General features: G+C 48.6%; 7 protein-coding genes across 9 annotated transcripts; 4 read left to right on the forward strand and 3 right to left on the reverse strand.

Annotated features, from left to right (window-relative positions):
* Nucleotides 1-5: 5 nt before the first annotated feature.
* Nucleotides 6-1,753, reverse strand: TERG_01010 (uncharacterized protein; the record flags this gene model as incomplete). The annotated part of the gene is made up of 2 exons (XM_003238975.1): nt 6-987; nt 1,062-1,753. The coding sequence occupies 2 exons, from the start codon at nt 1,751-1,753 to the stop codon at nt 6-8; spliced, it is 1,674 nt and encodes a 557-aa protein (XP_003239023.1).
* A 1,188-nt stretch (nt 1,754-2,941) lies between these two features.
* On the reverse strand, nt 2,942-5,805 carry TERG_01012 (uncharacterized protein). 2 transcript variants are annotated; one of them, XM_047749208.1, is made up of 3 exons: nt 4,893-5,805; nt 4,796-4,838; nt 2,942-4,730 (listed from the first exon to the last, which is right to left on the reverse strand). In XM_047749208.1, the coding sequence occupies exon 3, from the start codon at nt 3,887-3,889 to the stop codon at nt 3,524-3,526; it is 366 nt and encodes a 121-aa protein (XP_047605290.1). In that variant the 5' UTR covers nt 3,890-4,730; nt 4,796-4,838; nt 4,893-5,805; the 3' UTR covers nt 2,942-3,523. The 2 variants fall into 2 exon arrangements, with proteins under 2 accessions (XP_047605290.1, XP_047603656.1); XM_047747692.1 differs by having other exon boundaries at nt 2,942-4,838.
* A 1,918-nt stretch (nt 5,806-7,723) lies between these two features.
* TERG_01015 (uncharacterized protein) lies at nt 7,724-9,988 on the forward strand (the record flags this gene model as incomplete). Its single annotated transcript, XM_003238980.2, has 3 exons — nt 7,724-9,705; nt 9,775-9,853; nt 9,910-9,988. The coding sequence occupies exons 1-3, from the start codon at nt 8,937-8,939 to the stop codon at nt 9,986-9,988; spliced, it is 927 nt and encodes a 308-aa protein (XP_003239028.1). The 5' UTR covers nt 7,724-8,936.
* A 124-nt stretch (nt 9,989-10,112) lies between these two features.
* Nucleotides 10,113-12,529, reverse strand: TERG_01016 (uncharacterized protein). Its single transcript, XM_003238981.2, has 5 exons — nt 12,391-12,529; nt 12,297-12,323; nt 12,212-12,241; nt 12,065-12,155; nt 10,113-11,999 (listed from the first exon to the last, which is right to left on the reverse strand). Exons 1-5 carry the CDS (start codon nt 12,449-12,451, stop codon nt 11,864-11,866), a joined length of 345 nt encoding a protein of 114 aa, XP_003239029.1. The 5' UTR covers nt 12,452-12,529; the 3' UTR covers nt 10,113-11,863.
* Nucleotides 12,530-13,019: 490 nt separating this feature from the next.
* Nucleotides 13,020-16,633, forward strand: TERG_01017 (uncharacterized protein; the record flags this gene model as incomplete). 2 transcript variants are annotated; one of them, XM_047749209.1, is made up of 3 exons in its annotated part: nt 13,020-13,039; nt 13,141-14,550; nt 14,612-15,826. In XM_047749209.1, exons 2-3 carry the CDS (start codon nt 13,381-13,383, stop codon nt 15,824-15,826), a joined length of 2,385 nt encoding a protein of 794 aa, XP_047605291.1. In that variant the 5' UTR covers nt 13,020-13,039; nt 13,141-13,380. The 2 variants fall into 2 exon arrangements, with proteins under 2 accessions (XP_047605291.1, XP_003239030.1); XM_003238982.2 differs by lacking the exon at nt 13,020-13,039 and having other exon boundaries at nt 13,083-14,550; nt 14,612-16,633.
* A 2,397-nt stretch (nt 16,634-19,030) lies between these two features.
* Nucleotides 19,031-21,233, forward strand: TERG_01018 (uncharacterized protein). Its single transcript, XM_003238984.2, has 2 exons — nt 19,031-20,305; nt 20,400-21,233. The coding sequence occupies exons 1-2, from the start codon at nt 19,313-19,315 to the stop codon at nt 20,712-20,714; spliced, it is 1,308 nt and encodes a 435-aa protein (XP_003239032.2). The 5' UTR covers nt 19,031-19,312; the 3' UTR covers nt 20,715-21,233.
* An 89-nt stretch (nt 21,234-21,322) lies between these two features.
* TERG_01019 (uncharacterized protein) lies at nt 21,323-23,638 on the forward strand (the record flags this gene model as incomplete). Its single annotated transcript, XM_003238985.1, has 13 exons — nt 21,323-21,459; nt 21,521-21,585; nt 21,645-21,834; nt 21,888-21,944; nt 21,997-22,117; nt 22,176-22,494; nt 22,556-22,632; nt 22,692-22,714; nt 22,772-22,811; nt 22,894-23,030; nt 23,091-23,112; nt 23,185-23,503; nt 23,574-23,638. The coding sequence occupies 13 exons, from the start codon at nt 21,323-21,325 to the stop codon at nt 23,636-23,638; spliced, it is 1,572 nt and encodes a 523-aa protein (XP_003239033.1).
* Nucleotides 23,639-23,859: the final 221 nt, after the last annotated feature.

Consider the following 23,859-nt stretch of genomic DNA (forward strand, 5'->3'; position numbering starts at 1 on the left):
TCTTCCTAAGTGGTAGAAAGATCGGGTATACACGCCCAGCTACAGCCTCTCCTCATGAACGGCAAAGGGTAGAAGCTCTGTCCTGGCTTCCTTCCAGGCTCCTGTCCACGGGTCTCAGCTGGTTTGCAATCCCACCATTCAATCCACCTTACTTTATCCATAACGTATGACTTTCCACACACGGAACAGATTTTCTCTCCCGTCTGTCTGACTTCATTCGCAAAGCTGAGAAGCCGAACGATAGGATCTTGATAGCGAGTGTTGCTGACTAAAGGCAGTGATGGCGAGAGCGATGATCCAGGAGGGGCCATAATTTCATCGTCTTTGATAAAACGTGAATAGTAAGGAGAACGAGAACATGCTTTCAATGCCAGATCACGAAGGGATGGGGTATTTGTTGGTATGGTCCGTTGCCTGTCCACAGCACGCCCTTCCATATCAAAGTATTCGGGTGCACTGGTGGCAACGCGAATTGGTTTCCACTTCTCCAGGGCGTCACTTGGTATAGCAGGCGCACTGCTGGTCTCGTGGTCGCGAGTATTTGGGTCAAAAGCAATAATTCCACCTGCTTCGGTGTTGATATGCCATTTGACTACCTCCGATTGATCCAGACGAAGGAACCGATTTGGATACAAGGTGATGTTCCTTAGCACTCCGTGTTCCTGCATTAAGCCCAGAAGTTCCCAGGGCAGATACCGTAGCTTATTCCCACCTACGTTCAACTCTTGAAGCAGAGTAAGCTTCCTAATAGCGCCGGGTATTTCCGTGAGCTTGTTCTGCCGAAGGCTGAGAAACCTGATGTTCACCAAGTCAAACACTTCCTTTGGAACATAGGTGAGTAAGTTACGGGTCAAGTACAGCTGGAGGGATGGTTCCAGGGGACTGAATATTTGAGCTGAAGCCCCATGTTCGAGCACAGTTGGTTGTTTGGTTAACTGTGCTAAAGGAGGAAGGATATGGGGTGGGATTGTGCCCATGTCCAGATATCTAGTCGGTCAAGTTAGTTGAAAAATCAAAAAGAAAAGAAAAAAAATATGGGACGAAACAAAGCTAAGACTTACGAGAGATCAACCCTATCATCTCCCTCATCAAGACAGGTGTTGATAATTTGTCTAGCCTTTGCATGAGCTGTAGACTCGGTACTCCGGTTCCTCTTTCCAGCTGGACTTTTACTGGTGCCTTCACTGGGTCTACCCGCGGTTTCAGGCACCGTAAACCTTCGAGAAGCACTGCCACGAGTTGAACTAGCAGGGCGACCGGTCGACACTCCCATCTCTTCACAAAACACAGAATCATCCGACCCACAGGTGAAGACGGCAGCAGACTCGTCCCCATCATCAGTAGTATCGGTACTGCCCAACCAGACACCACTGTCCACGTTCCTCTTACTCTTGAACCCCATCCTCTTTGTCCGCTTATTCTGTCTGGACTGTAGCTCCTTTCCCAACTTCTGTCCCCACCAGGTCCCTCGATAACGTCTCTTTCGGCCTATTGGACCCTCTGGCAAGCCATCTTCAGCATCTTCTCTGGCCGTGGTATCATAATTCTCCAACGCTGACGATTGGAAATCATCGCTAGAGAAGAGCGGCGGATCACTCGACGGCGTTCCACTGCTCCCTAGAAGCTTGTTCAACGACTTCGACGACGTGGATGAGCCATACGGGAAAGGAGGACGAGTCCTCGACGGCTGAGCAGCCACTCTGATCTTGCGGTTGAGCCGGGGCGGCGATGGGAGCGGCGGGTCAGAGTCCATTGTTTGGGTGATAGGTAGGACAAACCCGTGGTTGACCTTAGTTATGACCAGACTTCTCTCTAGATTGAATGCATGGGAAGCAACCAAAAGATACACGCCCACGACCAAGGCCGACTAGACGCCAGTACGTGTCCAGTGAACACTGGGATACGGACACCCGGGCGGGCGTGAGGAAGTGATATTTCTTATGTATCTTCGTCGCCTCGTCGCGACGACGCGCCTTTTTAAAACGTTCACCACAAAAGGCGCGTTTGGCACGTGATCCGTTGCCCGACCTGCAAAGGACGGTCTCGATTACGATAAGATGGGCGATGGATGGGCGATAAAGGATAGACGGAGTCGGGTAGACAGCAGAAGTGCATATGAGTGGATGAGTAGACGATGGAGGAGATGTTTGCTTATTCCTGTGGGGAGAAGCGAAGACACTGGCCGAGAGTAGCTGACGATCACCAGCATCAGGCATGCATCTTGGTATAACTACCACAGTTACGGAGTAAAGCTGTATTAATTGACAGAATGGGGTGATGTTCAGTTCAAGCGTTTCGCATTAACAACTTATCCTCAGGGATATATGCCTCCTTGGAACCCTTCTGGATCTGTGCCACAGGTTTGGTATCCACAGCCTGTCAACTCGTCTTGGTGGGAGTTTTGGCGAGCTGGCCGTTTGAGGAGAGCATCGATGTCACGGCCATAGTCGGTAGGAGGTCTTCTATCATATATACACCCGTCTATTATCCGAGAGAAGCCGGGTCGTCTTTATCGACCGAGTTGACATCTGGACGGCGATACCTCCCTCTCACCAAGGCTATCGCCATGAAACGATTAGATCAGGCCACCCAGCGCCCCGACTCCGGCTTCACACCCTCGCGGAAACGCCAGTTTCGCCTTTCGGCTGTCGCATACCCTGTTTCTACATCACATGTAGGAGGGAGTGAACGTGCCTTGCATGAGTCCTGCAGCAAGCTATGGCTAGAATCCACCTGTCAAGACGCTTTCGCGCTTAGTCGATTGACTAGCACCATGCATGTATCACGGTAGCTAAATATGCAGCATGGGTCGCTGAACCTGGAGACGACAGACATGCACATACCTTGCTCGGGCCGAAAATGTTTGCTACAGCGGTGAAAGAAGAACAAAGGATCCTACTTTCATTTTTTTTTTTCTCGGTATTTTTTTTTGGTATATGTATATGAATGTGGCAATGTTAAGGTGATGGTAGAAAAAAAGGGTATAAATATCAAGAAGCGTTATCACATGAGATGATGGAGGTAGAGGAGGTAGAAGAAGTTGAAGAAGCAAAGTTGAATGTCAAAATTTTAGTACCAGGACTTATGACAGACAAGCTGGACCAGGTCGAGGCACTGCCCTCCCCTGAAGAAAGTAGATAGATAAAAGATAAAAGGGGGAGAGACGAAGGTCGGTGAGGAGATGGTGTTCGCATATGATTGACTTGAGCCAGAGCCAGTATGCTCACTCACACTAGAAAGAAGTGAAAAATGGTATTGACAGGGGGTATGTAGAAGAATAGAAGGTCGTTGAAGTGTAAGAAAGGAAAAAAGGCCATTCGACTATCCATATAACATAACAAGGGTCTGAAAATCGTCGTAAATAACCTCCCGGGCCTTTGAAAGGGGGTCAAGAGAAGAATAATAAGTGAATAAAGTGAGCTTTGTTGGGGGAAAAGTCCATAAATCGGCCCAGGAGAGGAAGATGACTGCCGAAATATTGCGCGCGACAGAAGGTCGAGTTCATGTCCAGGAGTGATTCGGCTTAGAGAGCAGCGCCAACAAGAAGGGCGACAGAGCCAGCGAGAAGAGCGGAGCCGTAGCTGGCGACCATTGCCGGAGCAGCGTTGAAGGTAGGCTGAGGCGCAGGGTTGCTGCCAGTGGGAGTAGGAACGCTGCCGGTGCCGGTGCCGGTGCCCCAGGTCTTGGTCATCATGGAAGATGGGTAGGGAGCAGTGCTGTTGGCGCTAACCGGAGGCTTCATGCTAGGAGTAGGCGCGGAGACAGAGTGGATGATGGTCATAGTCACTGTCTGAGTGTGAGTGGAAGTAGAGTAGACAACGTCTTCGGCGGCGCAAAAGGGTGCGAAGAGCACAAGGAGCACTGAGAGAAAGCTAATGAAGAAGCGCATTTTGGCGGCGTTTAAGATGTAAGATCGAATTGACAAGATGTCGCTGAAGGTAGAACTGAAGAAGCAGCGGTCTTTATAGATGAGCAGAGCAGACGAAAGGTCGAGATGTCTAAGCTGGCAGTTGGGCGCGTACTGCTACAGTGGCTTGTCGCAAGGAGGGAAATGTCGCAGAGTCGCGAGTAAAGGGCAAAAGTAATGCAAAGAGCGTGGGAGCTGTAAAAGCTGAAGTCGAAGCCGTGGGGAAAAAAGAGCGTAAAGAGCGACTCTGTCCAAATGAATGACTGGCAATGGAAAGAAGAGAAGAAGAAGGAGAAAAAGAGAGGAAGAGAGAAGGGAAAAGGGTGCGCTGGGGGCGAAATAAGTATAAAAGAATAAAGGATCTAAACTTGACCAGGGCGCATCCCGAAAATACGAGCAGCCTCTTCGCTATCCCTCGCATTTTTCACTACTCTTTTCTTTTTCTCTTCCTGCGAGAAAGTTAAATGCAAAGCTACGTGTGAGCCTCTGGAGCCGCCCGACAGCTTTGTCTGCTCCTTTCTCTCATTCCCCTCTCATTGCTTTTTGCTAAGAGAAAGGAGTGATTGGCCGAGCAGCTGTGCCGATCTTGATCTCTGCGTTACTCAGGTCCAACGGCCTTGAAGGTTTGTTAGCCAGGGGACGTCCCAGTGTTGCTGTTACTCATAGTTGCCCTATTGATGAGCCAGTGGGGAGGGCGCAATTTCCTGCCAAAGTGACCCTGAGGTGTTTTTCTTCATTTTGGCGCCTCACACACTTTCTTTTTTTTCGTAAACCCCGTTTTCGTCTCGAGAAGGCGAGTTTCTCTATGTTTCTTGTCATCTTCCTTGCTATCAGTCAGCTTGGGTGTGTTGGCAACGTGGGCGCTGGCATGCTTCGTGGCGTTCGCACAGTTGGCTGCTCACCGCAAGGATGGGCTCTGGGTAGGCTGATACTGTTATTTACCTGTTAGTTACCGGTAAGCAAGGGGGCTTGCTTGGTTTCTTACCGAGTACTCCGTACAGAGTATCATATTTTCCTCTCTGTTATTCCATGCGGCCTTGCTGGCTGGTTAGGTAACGACATATCCTTGATATCCCCGTCCTCCGTCGCACAAGATCCAATACCCCGTCCAGAGAACTCCGCTTTCCGTCCGGAATGTCCCTTCATGTGAAGAGGAGGGGTATTGCTAGACATTTAATATATGGCTTGCTTCAGAGACCTCCTAACTTGCGGGCCGTGATAGATCGTCATTTCCAGGGCATTTCGTCAAGCGAAAGCAAGGCCTGAAGCCCTCATCCCGGCTTACAAGGCTGTCGTGTGTTGGATTTACCGCTTTTGGGTCCCTTATATAAGCGTCAGGCACCAGGCACCGGCACGCGGGCTGACTCATCTTCTTCGGAGTTTTATTCTTCCATTTCCATATCACGGCACAGACCCCCGCCCCTCCATCCCCTTCATCCTACCTTGACTCTACAGAGTGTTCCTACCGAATAACCTACGGTAGATGGTTCTCTATGAGGTCCTCCGTCTGCGTTTTGGTGTTCATCTCGTATATAGGTGTGCAGGATCCATGACAACTCTTTCATCTCTTATCCGAAACATACTAGGTTGAAAGCTGAGCACTGAATAGGAGAGCTATCTGACGGTTTCTATACAAGATATAGACCAGGATAACCTAGAAAAAATATAACTAAAGAATGGAATACAGCCTTTCAACTATCAACAATAGAAATGCGATTCTGCTTCTCATGTTTACCAAAATTAGTTCGAGCAACCCCGTTAATTAGGCTATAAACCCCAATAGGTACTTTCATACGCTTTATTTAGGCCTCAAACAAGGAGAACTCGGGCAGTCTCCTTCTAGGAGGCTATTTTTGTGCCATTCCTCGCCAAATAATGATAACAATAATAATAATCCGGCTGCCTCGACACCACAGACAGGCATACGAACGTTCCCAGGGGTGCGGATGTCATTGTCCCAAATATTTTTGAAATCACCTTTATTGATGGGATTGGTGCTTTCGAGGGTATTGTCTATGATGTTCAATTTGCCAGACCGTTTCCAGGTATTCACAAACCAACCAGCCCACGTAAGATATCAGGGCTGAGAGGTTAGAGGTGTAGTGACCTAGGTTGTATACATACCCAGCTACAAGATCTTCTACATTCGCATTGCCGAAATCATTACTAGCCTCTCAAATTTTATCCAATCCGGGCGTGGAAATAAGGCTTCCCGGAAGACTGAGATGCCATGTAAAAAAGTAGGCTATCATCATTAAAATTTGGTAGAGTATAAACTAGAGTATTTAGGGAAGCCATAATATTTGAAGATATAGTCGAACTCACGTAAACAATTTGGAGCCGTCGGGATTAGGTTCCGGCCTAAAATCAGGCAAGTCGCCTGGAGAGCAGAATACACGCTGAGGTGTAAGACTGGCGCACAGGCAAGGCACCACAGTGATCTCCAGGAATGACTGCAATAGCACGGCAGTTGCCACGAGTATTTGAAGCTGATATGGACTTATTGTGAAATCAACAGCGGTGGTGTTTGAGGGAGAGTATACAGCAGGGATGCCACACTTACGGATCACAATGAGGTCGAGAGTAGAGGATATCACGTACGCCCAAATGTCAACAATGTTGCGTTAGCTCACTGTTTGCCGGCAGTTTGAGCAATGCTGAGGCCATTCTTACAGGCTGAAGTTATTCCAAAAGTACCGTCACTAGTCCTGTTTAGTTTTCATACTTGGAGGGCAGCCTTGGATGCTCAACATGGCTGACGTGATCTTCTCCATAAATGACTTTAACATAGAGTCAGCCACACTCGGGTTTTTCAGGGTTTAGCCAAAATAAACACCAAAGGTAGTATTTTCATGAGCAGTAAATAAATCAGCTTTGTTTCGTTCGGCAGAGCGTTGCAGATGAGTTGTAATATTTTTGGCCTTAGAATATGGGTGATTGCGATCTCTCGTTCCTTGGGAGTTGTTTCTGATGGCGGAACAGGCCTGGTGAGGAAGATAATAGTCCTACTTAGGATAGGATGCGTTACCAAAGCTTGGTATAGGTGTGTAATAGTAGTATGTTCCCCAGATACCGCAAGAACGGATGAACTGTTTTTCGGACACAGCAATACCAGGGAGAACCCATGAGAAGAGGCTGAGATCATGCATTGTGTTGACCAAAGTCGGCGACCACAGTCCATTTTGAGGGTTCATAACTAGCCACATGACATGACTCCGGGAAAGTAGTCGCCACCTTGCGGAGGGGGAAGATCTCGCAAAGGGTAACAGTGGCAAGGGTAGAAGCGAGCAGACCATCAAGGGAAATCTAAGCATAAAGAGAACCATAATAGTCCAAAATAATTTGCATATGAATATACAAATATGATTAGATCTTAAAAGATAGATATATCAAGATATGTATGTCCATCCTTTTATATTCATAGGCCTGGACTGATCCTTTGGTGAGAGGGCCCCGGTAGAATCGCAGAATGATACATTATTTCAGGGTATATCATGACAACTGTGATACCAATAAAGCGCGCGTCCCTTCTTGCTGCATCTGGGTATCCTTCATTCATATTCGGAAACCTGCTTGAGCTCAGGCTAAGCCAGTGATTGGTGCAATATATCTGCAGTATACGCCGGACTGTTGTTTTGCTGAGCAGGGATCGATACTGCCACGCATCCTATCTTATTAGCAGGGCTATATTTGGTAACTAGAAGTGATATGCAGTATAAACCGACTTTCAGATGCAGGGCGCACATTCAACAACGCTGACTTGTCGTTTAAGCAGGAGCTTTGATGCGGCTCGCAGCTGCGGCCTAGAGAGTTTTTAGTTTAGCGAGGGGCGGTCCGACCCGCTTATTTGGGGCTCCTAATTGGCTGGCTATCAAACAAGCAAATCAAACTCAAGGAGCAGCGAAGTTAAAGTAGTAAGGAGAAGTGGGCAGCCATGAGCTGCTCGTACAACCATCACTTGGGAAGAAGAATTTGTCACTGGTGAGGTGGTCCTGAGGCAAAACCTCCACAGCTAAACGCAGACCTAGTGGAAACATAACTTAAGGGTTCCGTACGGCTATGATAATGAAAAAGTATGCAGTTGGCGAGTAGGTCTCGATATCGAGTGGGGAGATCAAGGAGACCTCAATGCCGTTAATCACTCCTTTAGCAAATGGGTAGAATAGGACGACGGCCCACCTCGAAATTGAGCACCCCTGCCACAAGGGGCACAGCGGAAGAGAATAAGAAAATGAATCCGGGTAGCAGCATGGTAGAATTAGAACCAACTCTGTCAGTCTTGAAGTCGGGATAGACGTATGCAATAATCTGGCCGGTTGGTCCAGGGACTATCAGCTGGCCATTCTATATAAAATCTGTCAAATAATGAAATTCGGAGAAAAGGTTTTGCCAAACTAGTTAAGAAACCAAGAGGCGCTTACCAAGGGTGATTGCCAAGGGTGTGCAGTGACGAGCTAGAGTAGAACATGGTTTACAAATAAGCAAGTAATGAAGGCAAATGATCTAGCAATACAGACCATTAATGCATATAAACACATGATACAGACAGGAACATAAAACAGGAGAGCAGTCGCTGGTGAATCTGAACACTGCAAGGAAAAGTGTTGTTGGTAATTACTGTAACCAAAAGAAATCAGCCTTACAGGCTTGCTTGTCACTATAGATAGTTCAGTGAGCTCCAGTTCACAACACAGTACTCCGTCTTTTAATGAATTATTTTCTATTTATTTGCCCCGGTGTGTAGGAAACTCGGCATATTTGATATCACTGCCCATTCACTCTATCTGCAAGGATGTTCACATCTCCCGCTAACTCCCATCATAGTAGAAACCCGATATCAAGGCATGAATTTTCCTGACTCCCTTCACCATAACCACGCTCATGGCATGAGCTAGTGAACGGAGGACAGTGAGATTGCCTATATAAAGCATGGAATTTTTTCGCTGCTGGAAGAAGCTGATGGTTTCGCAACTTAATTTTCTTCCTGTTCAAAAATTTGTTTATCACCAGCTTCATTTTCGCAACAACTATGATGGTTAACATTCAGTTGATACTTGGAGTCATTATCCTCCTCGGTACGAGGAAGGCTGCCACAGCTGCCCTACCTCCCCACCCTTGCGCTTTCGCTGCAACAGCGGCAAATGGTGACACCTGTCAGTCCTTAGCTGCCGAACGAGGAATTGGTATGGACCAATTTTTGAAGCGGAATCCAGGCGTCAACTGCAATGCTCTAGTTGCCGGGAAGACCTACTGTTTATCTGCAGACGATTCTGCGCCTGGCCCGACTGCGAGCCTGAACCCATCTCCCAAAGTTCCAACAACAACTTTGAGAGCAGTTCAGACTATGAGTCCAAAGGCATCGACGGGTACTCCTGCAATAACTCTTGTCTCTCGCTCTGGACCAATTAGATTTATGACTGGAATGGCCCCAGATTGCCTATTCTATCACCCGGTGGCTCCAGGTGATACCTGCCAGAGCATCGTTGATAAGTATAAGTCCTTCACCCTCGACCAGTTCTACGCCTGGAATCCTGCCACTGGTAGGAACTGCGAGTCTCTATGGCTGGGATACTATACCTGTGTTGGTGTCAAGGGCGGACCAAACTCTCCTTCGCAGCAACCTCCCTCGCAGCAACCTCCTTCGCAGCAGCCTCCTTCGCAGCAACCTCCCTCGCAGCAACCTCCCTCGCAGCAACCTCCCTCGCAGCAGCCTCCCTCGCAGCAGCCTCCCTCGCAGCAGCCTCCCTCGCAGCAGTCTAATACGTCCCAACAAACCCAACCAAATGTTAACTCCAAGTGTAGGTTCTATATCTTTGGTCTGGGAACCTTAAATTATATGGCTTTTTACTAACATCTGTGCCTTCAAGGTAACAAGTGGTATCAAGTGGTTCCCGGGGACTACTGTCAGAAAATCGCTGATAAATTCAATATTTCCCTTCAGACCTTGTAAGTTGAATAAACTTTTGTCTCTGAAAGGTATAATTCTGACATCAAGGGAATAGCTACGCTTGGAATCCTTCTGTGGGCAGTACCTGTGCCAGCCTCTGGGCAGGGTATAATGTGTGTGTTGGATCTGCCTAAGTTGAGTGGTTCTTTGGAGAGGCGGTGGTTAGTGGAGGTAGTTAGTTTGAGCATCCAATAAAGTTTGATCTTTTTTCGGGTAAACAGAGTAGCCAACATATGTTATAGCGGTATCAAAAGCCCGGCCGTGCGGATATAGTCGCCTGCCAGCTAGAGCAGCCATGTGGCGTAAAGGTCAGATCTCTGGAATGGCCCGCTTTTCTTCATCTCCATTGGTGGGTATTACTAGCTCCTTGATGGCCTGCGATTTCCAATCAGGATAACACATCGATTCCAGTAAAGTTCTGGAGCTTGCGCACAGAATAATTATATCGAGAGTGTTAAAGAAACCAAGGGACACTTTACAAGGGTGATTTCCATGAGTGTGGAATCATAAGCGGAAATAGCATATGGTTCACGAAAGAGCAAGCAGAGAGAAAGATAATTGAAGAGGACAAGGTATTCATTTGTGCATATGTATGCATGATTCAGGCAAGGATCAAATTCAAAGGAAATTAAAAAAGTGTAACGGAGGTATCGTCTATGTATATTACCTGTTCCGGGGCCGCCGGAAGGTAATTTGACTTTCCAACAAATGGTATTGTGACGAGCCCATCGTATGCCGTATTGTTGGTTAGTTATGCACCTGAGTTTCTAGGGGGGTATGGTGGCTAGAAAAATCTAGCAGCGATGTATCATCTGCCTGGGAAGTGTGTGGGTTAGCAGTTCATATCTTTGTTTGTTCTAGTTACTGTCTTGCCCATACCAATCACTGCGGCATTGACTAATTTCCAGCTACGCGATTATCTAGTTAATCATCAATAGGAAGGTCTTGATCATTCAGCGGAGTAAATCAAAGTGTTGCAGTTCTCCGGTTGCCAGGAAGAACTGATTACTGTAGATCCGATCTTAGTAGTTCGGGTAAGATTATTGCTGACAATAGGCCCGAAGGCCTGGACCAGCCCATAAGTGTGAATATAATTTTTCCATATCAAAGCACTCGGCCATTGGAGCTCCTGGATCGTATGGTTTCTACCTAACAGCGATATCTTTTTCGGTGACGTATGCAAAGCTAGTCTCCGAGGCCTAGCTAGGTGTAGTCAAAGGGATCTCTCCTTGACTGATTTGGTATTGTCCTTGAGATATTTCAAGGTTGTCAGCTGATAGCTTCTAGAGCGCATGATGTTCGTATTAAGCTAACCACAATAAATGCTGGCATTTGGGCTGGGTATTATGCTGGAAACGTTCAAGCTGAGATATTCTACAGAAGGTAGCTGGTGTCGAGAAGCGAAGGGAGATAGTGGCAGTTGATGCTGCGGATAGCTGAGCATAAATCGACCAAACTACCAAAAATCGACCTTAATTTGACTTCACGCGTAACTTGGTTAGCTGATGATTGATATCCTGATCAAATTCCGTGGGTCACGGTCTGAGAATGGTAAATGATCGCCTTTGAAGGTTAGAGTATCAGTATACGAACTGTAAGTCACACTTGTGATGGCTTTCTGCTGACCTGCTTACATATCTCTGGTCTTTGCTTTGCCTGCCAGTGGCATGAATTCACCTCAAGGCTCCATGACCGGATGATCCATTCAACTAGAGATTATCTCGAAGATAATCACAAGCAGCACATAAACTGGTATCCTAGCTTGAACTGCAACTCAAGTGGCCTGTATGAAGTCTGCTACCAAATGCCAAGAGACAAACCATCAGCCATGAAACAAAGCCATAGCCCATACAAATTGGTATCCAAGAGAGAGAGACGGAAGACAAGACGCCGTTTCATTAAATGTCATATATCGCTATTCAACCCTCTCCATGCTGTTGTACAGATTTCGCTCCAAGTGAGATGGAACGGTGTGATCAAAACAAGATAATACACAGTTTCAGTGCGTCTTAGTCTCTCCGGGCCTGTTGGCGGTGCTGGAACTGGCCGGGGATAAGCATCGGCCGTCTATGGGCGACAGACCACATCTGGTAGGCGCTCGGGTGGCCTTCTGTCCTTATAACACTGCCAATCGACATAAAAAAGCTGTTTGCTGTTAGTCTCCACCGGTATGTTTCGATATCTATGCCATTGGGCAAGACACTGCTTACCCAAATGTAGCTCCCGAGCCAGCCATGTATTTGCCTAGCGTGCGCATTATACCGTTTGGACCGGCGCCGTACTGGAAGATCGAGACGGTTCCTGGTGCTGTCAGTTACTGGGCTTGGAGCAGAAAGAGGGTCATGGAATAGCTTTACCAATGATGAAGCCCATGATCAGGCCAACAGCTGTAGCCAGTTAGCTTGCGCGAAGGGTCAGCGGAAGCTGTCTAGGTAGACTTACATCCGCCCATCATAGCACCCATTTTCACTGCACCAACTGTGTTAGCTTCACTCTTTTCTTCGCTCTCTCCTTGAGACCTGGGAGGAATGCGTACTCTTGTCAAATGTTGATGGCGCCTTCATCTGGCCACCACCCGACGGCATAACTGGAGGCATCTTGACTTGTCTGTCTGTAGCTTTGTCTGCTTCGTCTTCGCCTCACTTGACCCTTTCCTCTCTGCTCACTTCACAGCTTCCGTCGTCCTTTACTGCGCAGCTGTTTGTCTCTTCCTTCACCTTTCGCAACGTCTGGTCTTCCCTTATCTCTGCCTGACTAAGCAGCCTCTCTCTCATTGGCTCTAGTCTCATCATGTGACTTCCCTTCTCGGTCAATCAAGAAAATCCAAAAAATCCTCGAAAACTTGAAGCAAAAAAGCGAAGAAAGCGAAGAAGCAAAGAGAAAAAGAGACGCAAGAGAGCGCGAAAAGGACACCAAGACAGGGTGTTTTTGCAGGGCTAGTCGGCACTGACAGTGAAGGGTGGCGTTGGGTGCTTCTTCTCTCGCTCTCTGCCCGGTCTACGAACGCCGTCTCCTGCTTTTACGGGGGGGTCTGGCGGCCGGTTTTGTGCACAGTTGCTTGCTTCATCCTCCTCCCCATATAACCTGCTACTCTACTGCAAAGAAGACACAAGCCGCCTCCAAAAGAGGACACGCGACTCACTATAGATCTTGCCCCCTTGCCTATAGACTGCCCGTTGCGTCTGGTATGTGATGTCCCGAGCCGGCACTCGCGTGGTCTAATTATAAAGATAAGGTTGGATCTGCCAGCAGCAGTGTTATTCACCGTCTGTATTTCTCACGATAGTCACCGTCACCGCATGCGGCCGTCTCCGGCAATCAGCATCACCCCGTATGCTGCTATTCTCGATATAGCCCTACAGCACGCAGCCTAGTCGAGACTGGTTGATCCAGACCGTACATATCTTCTTCCCCTTTCCCTCTCCCACGGCTGGCAGAGACACCATCTCGCCCTCCCTCGCCCTCTCTCGCTCTCTCTATCTCAAGGAAGGAGGCCCGAACCCCCAGAAATAGACACGCCCTCTCCATGACTGCTGTTGCGTCGCCACCCAGTGTGCAATCCGCGCCTCGTCTAGGATGGTACCCGACTGGTGACGGTGGACAAGGTTCCCTTTCCTCAATGAGTGCAGACGAGGTCTCGCGAATGTTGATGCCACGCAAAAGCGTTCAACGGTCAAATTCCTCTTCTTCCCTCTCCTCGAACTCCTCAACCTCCTCAACCTCGACGGTTACCTCCCAGCTACCGATACAGGCTCAGAGTAATGGTGTTTCTGTTCCAGCCCAGGGATCCAGTGCAGAGTCTTCTTCCAACGCAACCACCAGAAAGAAACCGTCACGGTACACCTGGTCCAGCTCAAAGGCAGATCCGGTCTCGGGCGTGACCAACACTCGGCCTCAGACGGTGTCTGTTCCTCCATCGGGGGTCTCTGCCTCCTCGGCCATGTCTGCTCTTCATCAGACACCTCCCATGGTCCCCCTGCAGCACATCATGCCACCACAGCAGAATGGAATACGTCCCGGGAGTAGGCAACCCCATGAACCAGCCGTCGTGCTCTCTCTACTCCCTATAAACGGTACATTTGAACGGAAACAGATCAACGTGCCTTACTTCCCAGAGGTACTGCGTATTGGACGTCAAACGAATGCCAAAACACTTCCTACTCCCGCTAATGGATACTTTGATTCAAAAGTTCTCTCAAGACAGCATGCTGAGGTCTGGTCTGACCGAGCTGGAAAGATTTGGATTAGAGACGTAAAGTCATCGAATGGAACCTTTGTCAACGGTCAAAGGTTATCCCCCGAGAACAGAGACTCTGAACCCCATGAACTGCGAGAGCACGACGTCTTGGAACTCGGTATTGACATTATCAGTGAAGATCAAAAGTCAATCGTCCATCACAAGGTTTCAGCAAAGGTCGAACATGCAGGCATCCATGGACCTAATATGAACATCTTAGACTTGAATTTCGGTGACATAGATCCCACAACGGGTGGTGGACTCCTCCCACACCATCTGAGTCAGCCTCTGTCTCATATGCGCGGCCGGGCTGGAAGTGCATCCTCGACTGCAAGTGCAGCAAGTGTACGCTCCGGACAAAGTCTGCCTGGGAACCATATAAACCTTCTCCACCAGCAGAGGCAGATGAACTATTGGTCTTCTCCAATTTCAATTGAACAGGTTGTGAAAAAGCTTACGGTATGTCTTTGCCCTTTTATCATACGCTATCACACGTTAATACTAACTTTCTGCTTCACAGTGTGAGATGAAACAGGCAAAGCAACTGAATCATGACCTTGGCCAAACCTCTGGTTTCCTCAGCACTATATCAAACCCAGAGACCTCCAACAAAGAGCGGGCCAGTCTTCTTAACAATATTGCCGAGAGCCCCGTTGGGACAAAACCACCTGGTCGGCCCAAGCTAAACAAGACCGATTCCATGTCGAGATTCTCCGACCCTCCCGCACCACCCCCACAACAACCTCTTCCCGAGAAGCCTGACGCTCCACCGCGGACATTTTCTACTGACTCGCTACCTAAAATGTCGTTAAGAAGAAATGATACCGAGAAGGCCAAAGCCGCAACTGATATTACCCCGGCCCAGTCGAGCCAGATTCTATCTTTAATTGAAGCCCTGACCACCACCAAGAAAGAATTAGACCTGCAGGCTAGCAAAGTCAAGGAGCTTGAGAATATGCTGCGTCGTGAGCAGAGTGCTCGTGAAAGTGCTGAGGAACGTGCTCGAAAATTAGAGAGCCAGCCACCCAGCCAGGCTTTGCTTCCCAACGGCACTCATCCTGGACCAGACGAGCAAGTGGACATGGACTTGGGCGTGGCCGAAGAAGAATGCAAAGCTCTGGACGATTCCACCACCACAACAGAATCTCCAGACGGAAAAGACTTCAAGCCGATCACCAACGCCGAGAGTGAGGAAGTGTCTTCCCCTATAGTACCAGAGCCCTCGTCCGACGAACTGAAGCGCCGCATCGACACGCTGCTGGCTGAGATGGAAGCCGCGAAGAAGCAAATGAACCAGTACAGGGAATCTGCTGAGCGGGCGGAAAAGGAGGCTGCCGAGAGTCGCCAGACCCTAGCAGAAATGATTGAGAAGATCCGACAGGAGAAGGCTCAAGAGAGCGCCGCTCCTGCTGCTGCCTCTCCCTCCAAGGGCTCGCTGCGGTCTAGAGGTGTCTTGGAAGCCGAGGTTGAGACTGCCACCGCCGCTCCTCCGGGTGAGGAATCAGCATCCGGCTCATCCACCACCAACATCGACAAGGTCACCGAGAATTGTCGCTCCATCGACCCGGAGAAAATAAGGGAACTCGAATCTGCGGCAGCGGCTTTCGCAAAGCAGCAGCGGCAGGACTCAGTGCTGCTTGAGCGGTCTGCACCTTATGCCTCTATGCTTGGTGTTGTTTTGATCGGAGTCGGGATAATGGCGTACCTAAATGGTTGGCATAAAGTCGAACGATAACCGATTCGTTATGTTGCTTGCTTTCGAATGATCATGATACCCTTCCATTTGTCACATCTCATGTTATCGATATATTCTACGACTTAAACTCTTTGTTTTATTCATTTCGAACTCCAGCGACCACAGCTTGTTGAGTCGAGCATTGCAAAAGACTATCTGGCCCATCCGTGGACTCGGCATCCTCCCCCTGACCGACCCGATAGACGAATGGATCGCTTTAATCATCTCTCCCCCGCCCTCTTATCCTATTTATTCTCTCTTCGTTTCTTTTTTTTTTTCTTCTACCTACCTGCCAGATGTTTTGCGCGCTCGATTCTCCTTTGTGTCTCTTAATTTAGCTCCTACCCCTGTACCTCTAAACTGACTTACTTACCACTGGTTGATGCCAAGTGCTCCTGGATCAAACGCCAACGGTGTATCCGTTTAACCAGACGCATTAACGACCTTTCTTCCCACTTTTCTCGATATCCCGGGACCCTGCCTGCCACCAGGCTGGCAACTATTTTTTTGTTTACTATCAACGAATTTTCTTGCCTTTACTCCAACCTCAACATCACCCCCTTTTTCCTCCTGTACCTCTCTACTAACCCAACTACATTCCTTCCTTTCATCCAGTGTTCCATTTCCTTTTGATGCCTTTTCCTCTTTTGCTTACTTGCTTCTTTTTTCTTGTTTAATGCCTTTTCTTCTCATTTTTTTTTTGCTTTTGCTTTTGCTTTATTACCATGGGCATTTTTGCTGGAAACCCATCATTGAGCCTGTTTTTTTAATTTTTCTACTTTTTAACTTTATTCTCCCCGAAATGCCTTTATTTTGGACCCTCTATTGCCCCTGAAGTTTGGTCATGGCTTGGGGGGAGGGGGAGGGCCCTAACTAGAAGGCTATTCCGTTGCCGTGTAATTATTGATACATGTCCAAGCGTCTCCTGTGAATATTACATTATTACACCTGTACTCATTCCATAACGAATCTCCTTTTTTTATCCTTTTAAATTTTGAGCAAACAGACATCTCCCTCGATCATGCTCAAGCGAGATAGCTCCCTGTTTCCCTGGGCGTACGGGAGCCGACAGAACTAGAACTACCCTTTGTATTTGAGTACCAGACGCATCAGACACAGTACCAGTAGCGATGTCGCACAGCCTTGCATAATAATAATAATATAATGATGATAATAATAATAATATAATGATGATAATAATAATAATATAATGATGATAATAATAATAATATAATAAAATGATGGGTAAGAGATACTTCCGTCCGTCCGTCTCCTCATATCCCTGACAGCTGAAAATGCCCGAACATGTAAGTAAGTGTATTAGCAGAGTGGATACCTTAGCTGGCCCTTCCAAGGCTGCTGCCAGGGGCATAATGCACTACTTGTTGCTGCTCTGAGTTCTGGGCCAGGCCGTCTTTTCCCAGATAGGAGAGAGAGCGAACCTGCAAACCCATCGATGTGCCAGAGCATAAGGTAAATCCAACTTAGAACTGCCGTATATCCGTACTCCGTATTCTTCAATTGTATTAGGTAAAAAGTTCCCCTCTAGCCTCCCGCATCGTCGCTAATAGGAGCCAAAGGAGAAGCAAACTCGAATGCCTAGCTGTCGGCGTATAAAACTAGCCAGCGAGTTAACGCTGTTGTTGACGTTGAGAGAAACGCCAACTCAACCGCCTGATGAGACCTGTAACCTTGTTAGCGATGGCACATAAAAGAATAAAACAAAATATATGATCCTTGCCACCTTATGAAATATGTAATCTCTGTTGATTCGCAAGACGTCAATGTTTCAGCCCTTCCGTGACCAGCCGGGAGCACCAGCAGCCCCTTCGTCGAGTGCGGATTTTCACCGTGGTGCCGAATACCACGTTTGTCAATCACATCATCACTTCATCCCTGGTAGATTAGCAGGCGCAGCTAACTATATTATTAGAGACCGTTGCAAGACCGTTTGTTCTCCTTTCCAGCGGGGTTTCCCGCACACAGGGGGGGACGGTAAAGAGATCCATGGCCGGGCGAAAATCATAAGTCATGCCAACACCCTGTGATAACACTTCAATAATATATTCAAAAAAGAAGACCTATCTATATTGGCAAGATAGGCCAATCCGACCAGTCTCGCTAAAGCCCAGAAGTTAAAAAAGGCATGCTAAAAGTAAATTCCAACTACTGAAGCAAAAGGGCTGGGGAAGCTAGGGCTGATGGGCCATCATCAGCTGGATACGGGCAGCGAGAACCACGACGAAGACGACACGATTATCGCTGGGGATATCTTGTCATCTGGGCGAATTGCATACAAGAGTGGAGATGGCGTATGGGGAAGGAAAATATGAGAGAAGCAATAATAATAGGTTATTCGTTTGCTGCTGCTCGGAATTCGACATCGGCTAAGACTTTTTTCGTTGGCCGTGGATTTTCGTGGTACTGATCAACGAAGCGGCGTAGCTGTCAAAAAAACGCAATTGCCGAGTAACTAGTTCATGCAGCGAGGCAGTTAGGCATCTATTTCCCCGTTCCCCTTGCTCCCGTTCTCTGTTCTGGAAAAAGGATGTATCGCGTTATCGATGCCATGTACCGACCTCGGCATGCCTGGCTGGCACTGGGACGTTGATGCCCAGCCAGCCGTCCTCCCTGGCCTTTCAAATCCAGGCCACGGTTTTGCACACGTTCAATTGCCTGGTCCCAGCCGGCCACGGAGGAAAATCTCCCTCTGCCTGTGGATGCTGAAACCCGTTTGACCCTAAAAGAGACAACCAGCCCTAGGGAGTGAGAGTCGAAGGAACCAGGGGAAACACACATCGATCCCGTAAAAAACCCCACAAACTCCGCCAAGTCGGAAGGGAAAACACCAGAAGAAATGGAGATTGACACGGATGTGCCATATCGATGACTGGCTGTCTTAAATTCAGCGGTGATAGACGAGCTCGCTGACATCCGAATTGGCTGCAGACTGGACTGCTGTTGTGTATCCTCCCTGACCCTTTTTTCACCAGCCAGGCAGGGAGAAGCAAAAGAAAAGAAAAAGTAAACGTCAAAGAAGCTTCCGGGCTCGTTGATCCATTACCCTCCCCTTGGCATCAAAAAGGGCCTTTTTTTCTTCTTCTTCTTCTTCTTCTTCTTCCTTTTTTCTTTTTCTTTTTCTTTTCTTTTCTTTTCTTTTGTTTTTTTTCCTTCTTTTTGCTTCTTCTGAGGCAGTTATCCTTGTCGATTGGACGGTTTCCGAGTAGCTGAATGATATATATAAATGTGTCTCCTCCACGGCCCTGGCGCAAAGGGGAGGGAGGGGGGAAAAGAGGATGGAGAGAGAGAGAGCAGTCGGGTCTATCAACAGTTCTGGTCCATCCGGCCCTGCCTGGCATTTCGAATCGGTTTTAACTAGCTTTGTTGTTGTTCTCTGAAAGCTGTTGTTCTGTTTGGTAATTCGTTTAGCTGTAATTGCATATTCATTGCCGTTGCATTTCTCTCCCTTATTATCTCTCTTGCTTCATGGTACCCATGGGACCGCCGCGCAATATCCTCGTCCTGGGCGGCGGCATAGCAGGCATAGCAGCCGCCCTTGCGCTTTCCAGGGAGCTCTCGCAAAAGGTACCGGACCTTAAGATCACCATCTTCGAGCTTCACAATGTGCCATCGACGTCTGGGGGTGCCATCAACCTGAACCCGGCCGCCCAGCGCCATCTCGACCACCTGGGCGTGCTGGAGGAGCTCGACAAGATGGGAGCCGACGGGGGCGTCGAGGTCAAGGCGGTCGAGCTGTTTTCCATCCATTCCGGCCGGCGACTGGGCCGGGTTGACTTTGCCGGCAAGGACGGCAAAGGATACGGCGGGTATAAGGCGCGGCGCGTGATGCGGATATCGCTTCACCTGGCGATGCTGGCGGCGGCCGAGAAGACCTGCAACATCGAGGTCAAGTTCGGCAAGAAAGTGATAGACGGCATCGAGTCTGGCGAGACGGTGACGATTTTCTTCGAGGACGGCTCGAGTGCGGTTGGCGATCTGGCGCTGGGCTGTGACGGCGTGCACTCGCCCACGCGGATGCGGCTGGTCGATCCGTCGACGCTGTCCGAGTACACGGGCGTCTGCTTCATCCAGACGACCATCAAGGCGGACCGCATCACCGCGCCCATCCACTTCGAGACCACGGCGATGAACAGGGCGCGGCAGGGCGGCCTGCTGACGACCTACAGCCACAGCACTAAGGAGGATATCTTCGTGGCCGCGCTGGCAGAGGTCGACGCGGCCGAGATATCAGGCGACTCCGGCCCTCGCAGCCGCAATCCCAACAGACAGCACCGGCGGACGACCTCAGAGCGGCTGCGAGACGAGATCTGCGGCCGCTTCGGCGACTGCGCGATACCCTGCGTGCGGGAGATCATCGAGAAGTCGACCAACTGGGCGCTGTACCCGGTCTATCATCTGCCGCCGGACAGGAAGTGGCATACAGAACGGACTCTGCTGCTTGGAGACGCTGCTCATGCTGTATGTTGTTTTGCATCTCTTAACAGTCATACAGATACGTGGAGTCTTGGGCCGGCTTTGCTGACTTGGATATCTTTTCTTTCTTTTCTTTTAGATGCCTCCGAGAGACGAATCTGCGGCGTATGCCCTGGACGATGCCATCCTCTTCTCCCGCATACTCTCGCTGTACTACCACCAACCCGTCAAGGACTCCTTCGACATATATGAATCCATGCGCAGGAGCTCCATCACCAAAGCATACAACTCGTCCAACGCTACCTGGATGGGCAGCAAGAGCGCTAACAGCGGGCGATGGGCCAGCCGTATCGAGGCCTGCCTCACTCCGTGGCAGATCTACAGGGACAAGAAGGCGAGAATTGGTGCTTGGGAATTCGATGCCAGCACAGTACCCATCCCTCCGCCACCATAGCCAAGTCTTCTTTTTAAGTCTATCGAGCCCGTTTTTACTTGACCGCAAATGATGACCTTAACGAAATATTCAATAAAATATCTGCCATGAACTAATCTACACACACAAGGAGGGTGTATTTTTTTTCTTTTGGCCAACTATATGATGTTATTGATATCCCATATTGTCATTTCCTTTTGTTGTCTCCTTCGCATTTACCGGCGTTTATACGGTGTTGACATCCACCCCCTTTTTCTTTACACTCTTCTCAATGCCTCCTTCTCTCTCCTGCTGGAATGTCAAGAAAACACTCCCCTTGCCTTGCACTGTTCCAGCTGTTTATTTTGATACCCGAGGAGTCGTCCTTGCTATATCGATGACTCCCGCTTTCCTTCTTCTTAACCCCTTTTTCTGGGATGTTTGTTTATTACTTTCTCTTCTGTCATATCTATATCATATCTTGCCTCCGCACCATGTCTGCTGTTCTGTTATTGTCCTCTCAATCAATCAATCCGTACAGCATACGATAGAGTCCATCGGTTAATTTAAAAAAAAAAAAAAATATACCATATTCATTTACTCCACGTCATTACTCTATCTCCCCCTTTGCTTCGTATCCTGATCTCAAAATGGGACAGCTGAAACAGCTTGCAGGCATCCTGGCGCTGGCCTCTCCCGCCTTTGCAGCGTTCAGTGTCTATGCACTACATGATCTGGATGCACTCAAAGCATCGCTTGGTGTGACCTCGGAGTGTCTTTCGGCTCTGTACTATACCCACCCCCCTTAAATCCTTGCTGAATTGCTGCATTGCTTATTTATGATATAGAAACTACACAGTCGAGTGCGATGGTCCCAGTGCTGTAAGAGCCACCAAAAATTCAGACAATGACCGTACGTTCGTGCTTTTGCTTTGCATCCGTGTCAGCATATACTGACTCTATTGCCTGTAGTAGCCTGGTCTATGGATGACCTGACGACTCTATGTACCGATGGCTGCTCAAAGTCCCTGTCCACCTGGCTCGATGCAGTTGAGCAGAAGTGTGAAGGCGAAGAAGTGACCATCAACGGCCTCGTTGTTGATCCAAAGGCGTTTCCTATGAAATATATATCGGGTTACGACTTGGCCTGTCTGCGAGATAGGTACGGTTCTGCTGTCCCTTACAGCCGCGAATGATATGCTAACCGAAGATTAGCAACGACAATTGGTGTTTCTACGAAGCACAGGACTGGGACAGTGGTGTATTTACAAGGTGATCATGCCTTCTATTAATCAATCATTTCTCTATGCTGACCGGTTTCTAGCTGGGACAAGAAGCAGACGGATGCTTGCAGCGGTGAAAATCCTCCAGCTGATTGTGATAAAAAGGGCTCTGGGGAGGATGTGGACACCCTCTACGTGACCAATTCGTACGATAAAGAACTGGTATTCTTCGCCTTGCTCTATATCAATTCCCTCTTCGTGTGCTGACCTGCATATCTAGTACTGCAGCGAATGCTTTATGCTTCTCTGGAGGCAGCGAATCGAGTCCCCCGTTTTCCCCCAGGGCAATCTTCTGGACCATTTCACCAAGCAGTTCAGCAAGCTAGAAGCTGCCTGTTCGACGAAGCTGCCCCTGATAACGCCGGCCCCAACAGTGGTATTGGGGGCTAAAGACACCCTACCGCCAGCCACAGGCTACCATACCGATGGACCAACCGTGTTTAGATATGCTTCGCCCCCAGCACCAACACCTACTGCTGAAGAGCCATTTGCTAAACGTACTGCTGCTCCCAGGGCCATAAAGACATTCTACACTCCCGGTAAGTTCCCTGTGCTCTCCTTAAATAGTGAAATGTCCAAGGCTTGCTAACTTTTGTTAAGCAACTCCAGACCGGACACCGCAGTTAGGTGCAATGGCGCCTTGTGGTAAATACTACAACGTAGTTGAGGGTGACACCGTATGTATTGCCTATCCTTATCTCTTTGAGCTACTTTCTGACAAAATTATGCTCCACAGTGTGCCTCCATATCCAGAGAATTGTAAGGGCTTTAGCACCTCTTATCAACCGTAAGAAGTAACCATTAACCCCTGAATAGTGAGGTGACTATGGATGAATTGTTGACATACAATCCTGAGGTACGCTCCATACGTTTAGATAGGCTATTTACCAATCTTGATCTGACCCGTAATACCACCTGCTAACTGGCAATGCATGTAGCTTCATCCTAACTGCGAGAATCTGTGGGCCAACTTCGCTATATGTGTAGCCCCTGTCTCCCCAAGCCCGATGACAGTAGATGGCAGCTGTGGAGAGAACAATGCCGGTGCGACTTGCGATGGATCGCCATTTGGATCGTAAGTTGTGGAGCCCAACCTTTAGGATAAGCTATATTTCTAGTCAGACCACTAATGCAGCAACTTTATCGGAAATAGATGTGTAAGATCATCCCATTAGTTAAAGCGTGAGTTTTGACGGAGTCCTCTTTTACTAAACCATCTCACGCGACAGTGCAACGATGAGGGACGATGTGTGCCTTGTGGACCCGAAGCCACCGCCGCCCCCGACGCCCAAGGTCAAACGGTTCATGACGAAGAGCCGCCAGAAGAGCCGCATATTGAACAGCCACCCAAAGACACCCCGGCGGGTGATGACGATGATCGCAAGAAAGCAAAACTCCCACTGCCTAGCGGCAAATACCCTCTCCCATCGAACTCCACTATGATCAGCAAGGATGGGTCTTGCAACGAGTATATCAGTTGTGTCGGCTCGCCATTTGGAGTCTGCTGCAGCACTAGCGGATGGTGTGGCTATGGGAAGCCATGGTGCGGTACGTTGCACTTCGCACAAAAAGAGTTTTACTGCATCTACTAATTTTTACTTTCTTATGTATATTACAGGTGTTGGAAATTGCGTTTCAGGTCACTGTGACACTGAGGGCGAGGCATCCGGAAAGTCTCAGTGATGTCGACAAAGTCCCTTGACGGCTACTTCGTTGCCCTTTAGGCAATATGTTGAAAAGAACGCCTTACATTGACGGGAAAGACGCTTGGGTATATCAGTTATCAACTATTTCTTTGCGTTGGAGTATGAGGACTTGCGTTTGAGTGGGAGCTTGGGTGTAGCTTATTATTACATTGCATTTATACATTTGGAACTGTTGCTTTTCCGTTCCCGGGACTTAGG

This window comes from Trichophyton rubrum, assembly GCF_000151425.1.
Source record: "Trichophyton rubrum CBS 118892 genomic scaffold supercont2.1, whole genome shotgun sequence".
Taxonomy (NCBI): domain Eukaryota; kingdom Fungi; phylum Ascomycota; class Eurotiomycetes; order Onygenales; family Arthrodermataceae; genus Trichophyton; species Trichophyton rubrum.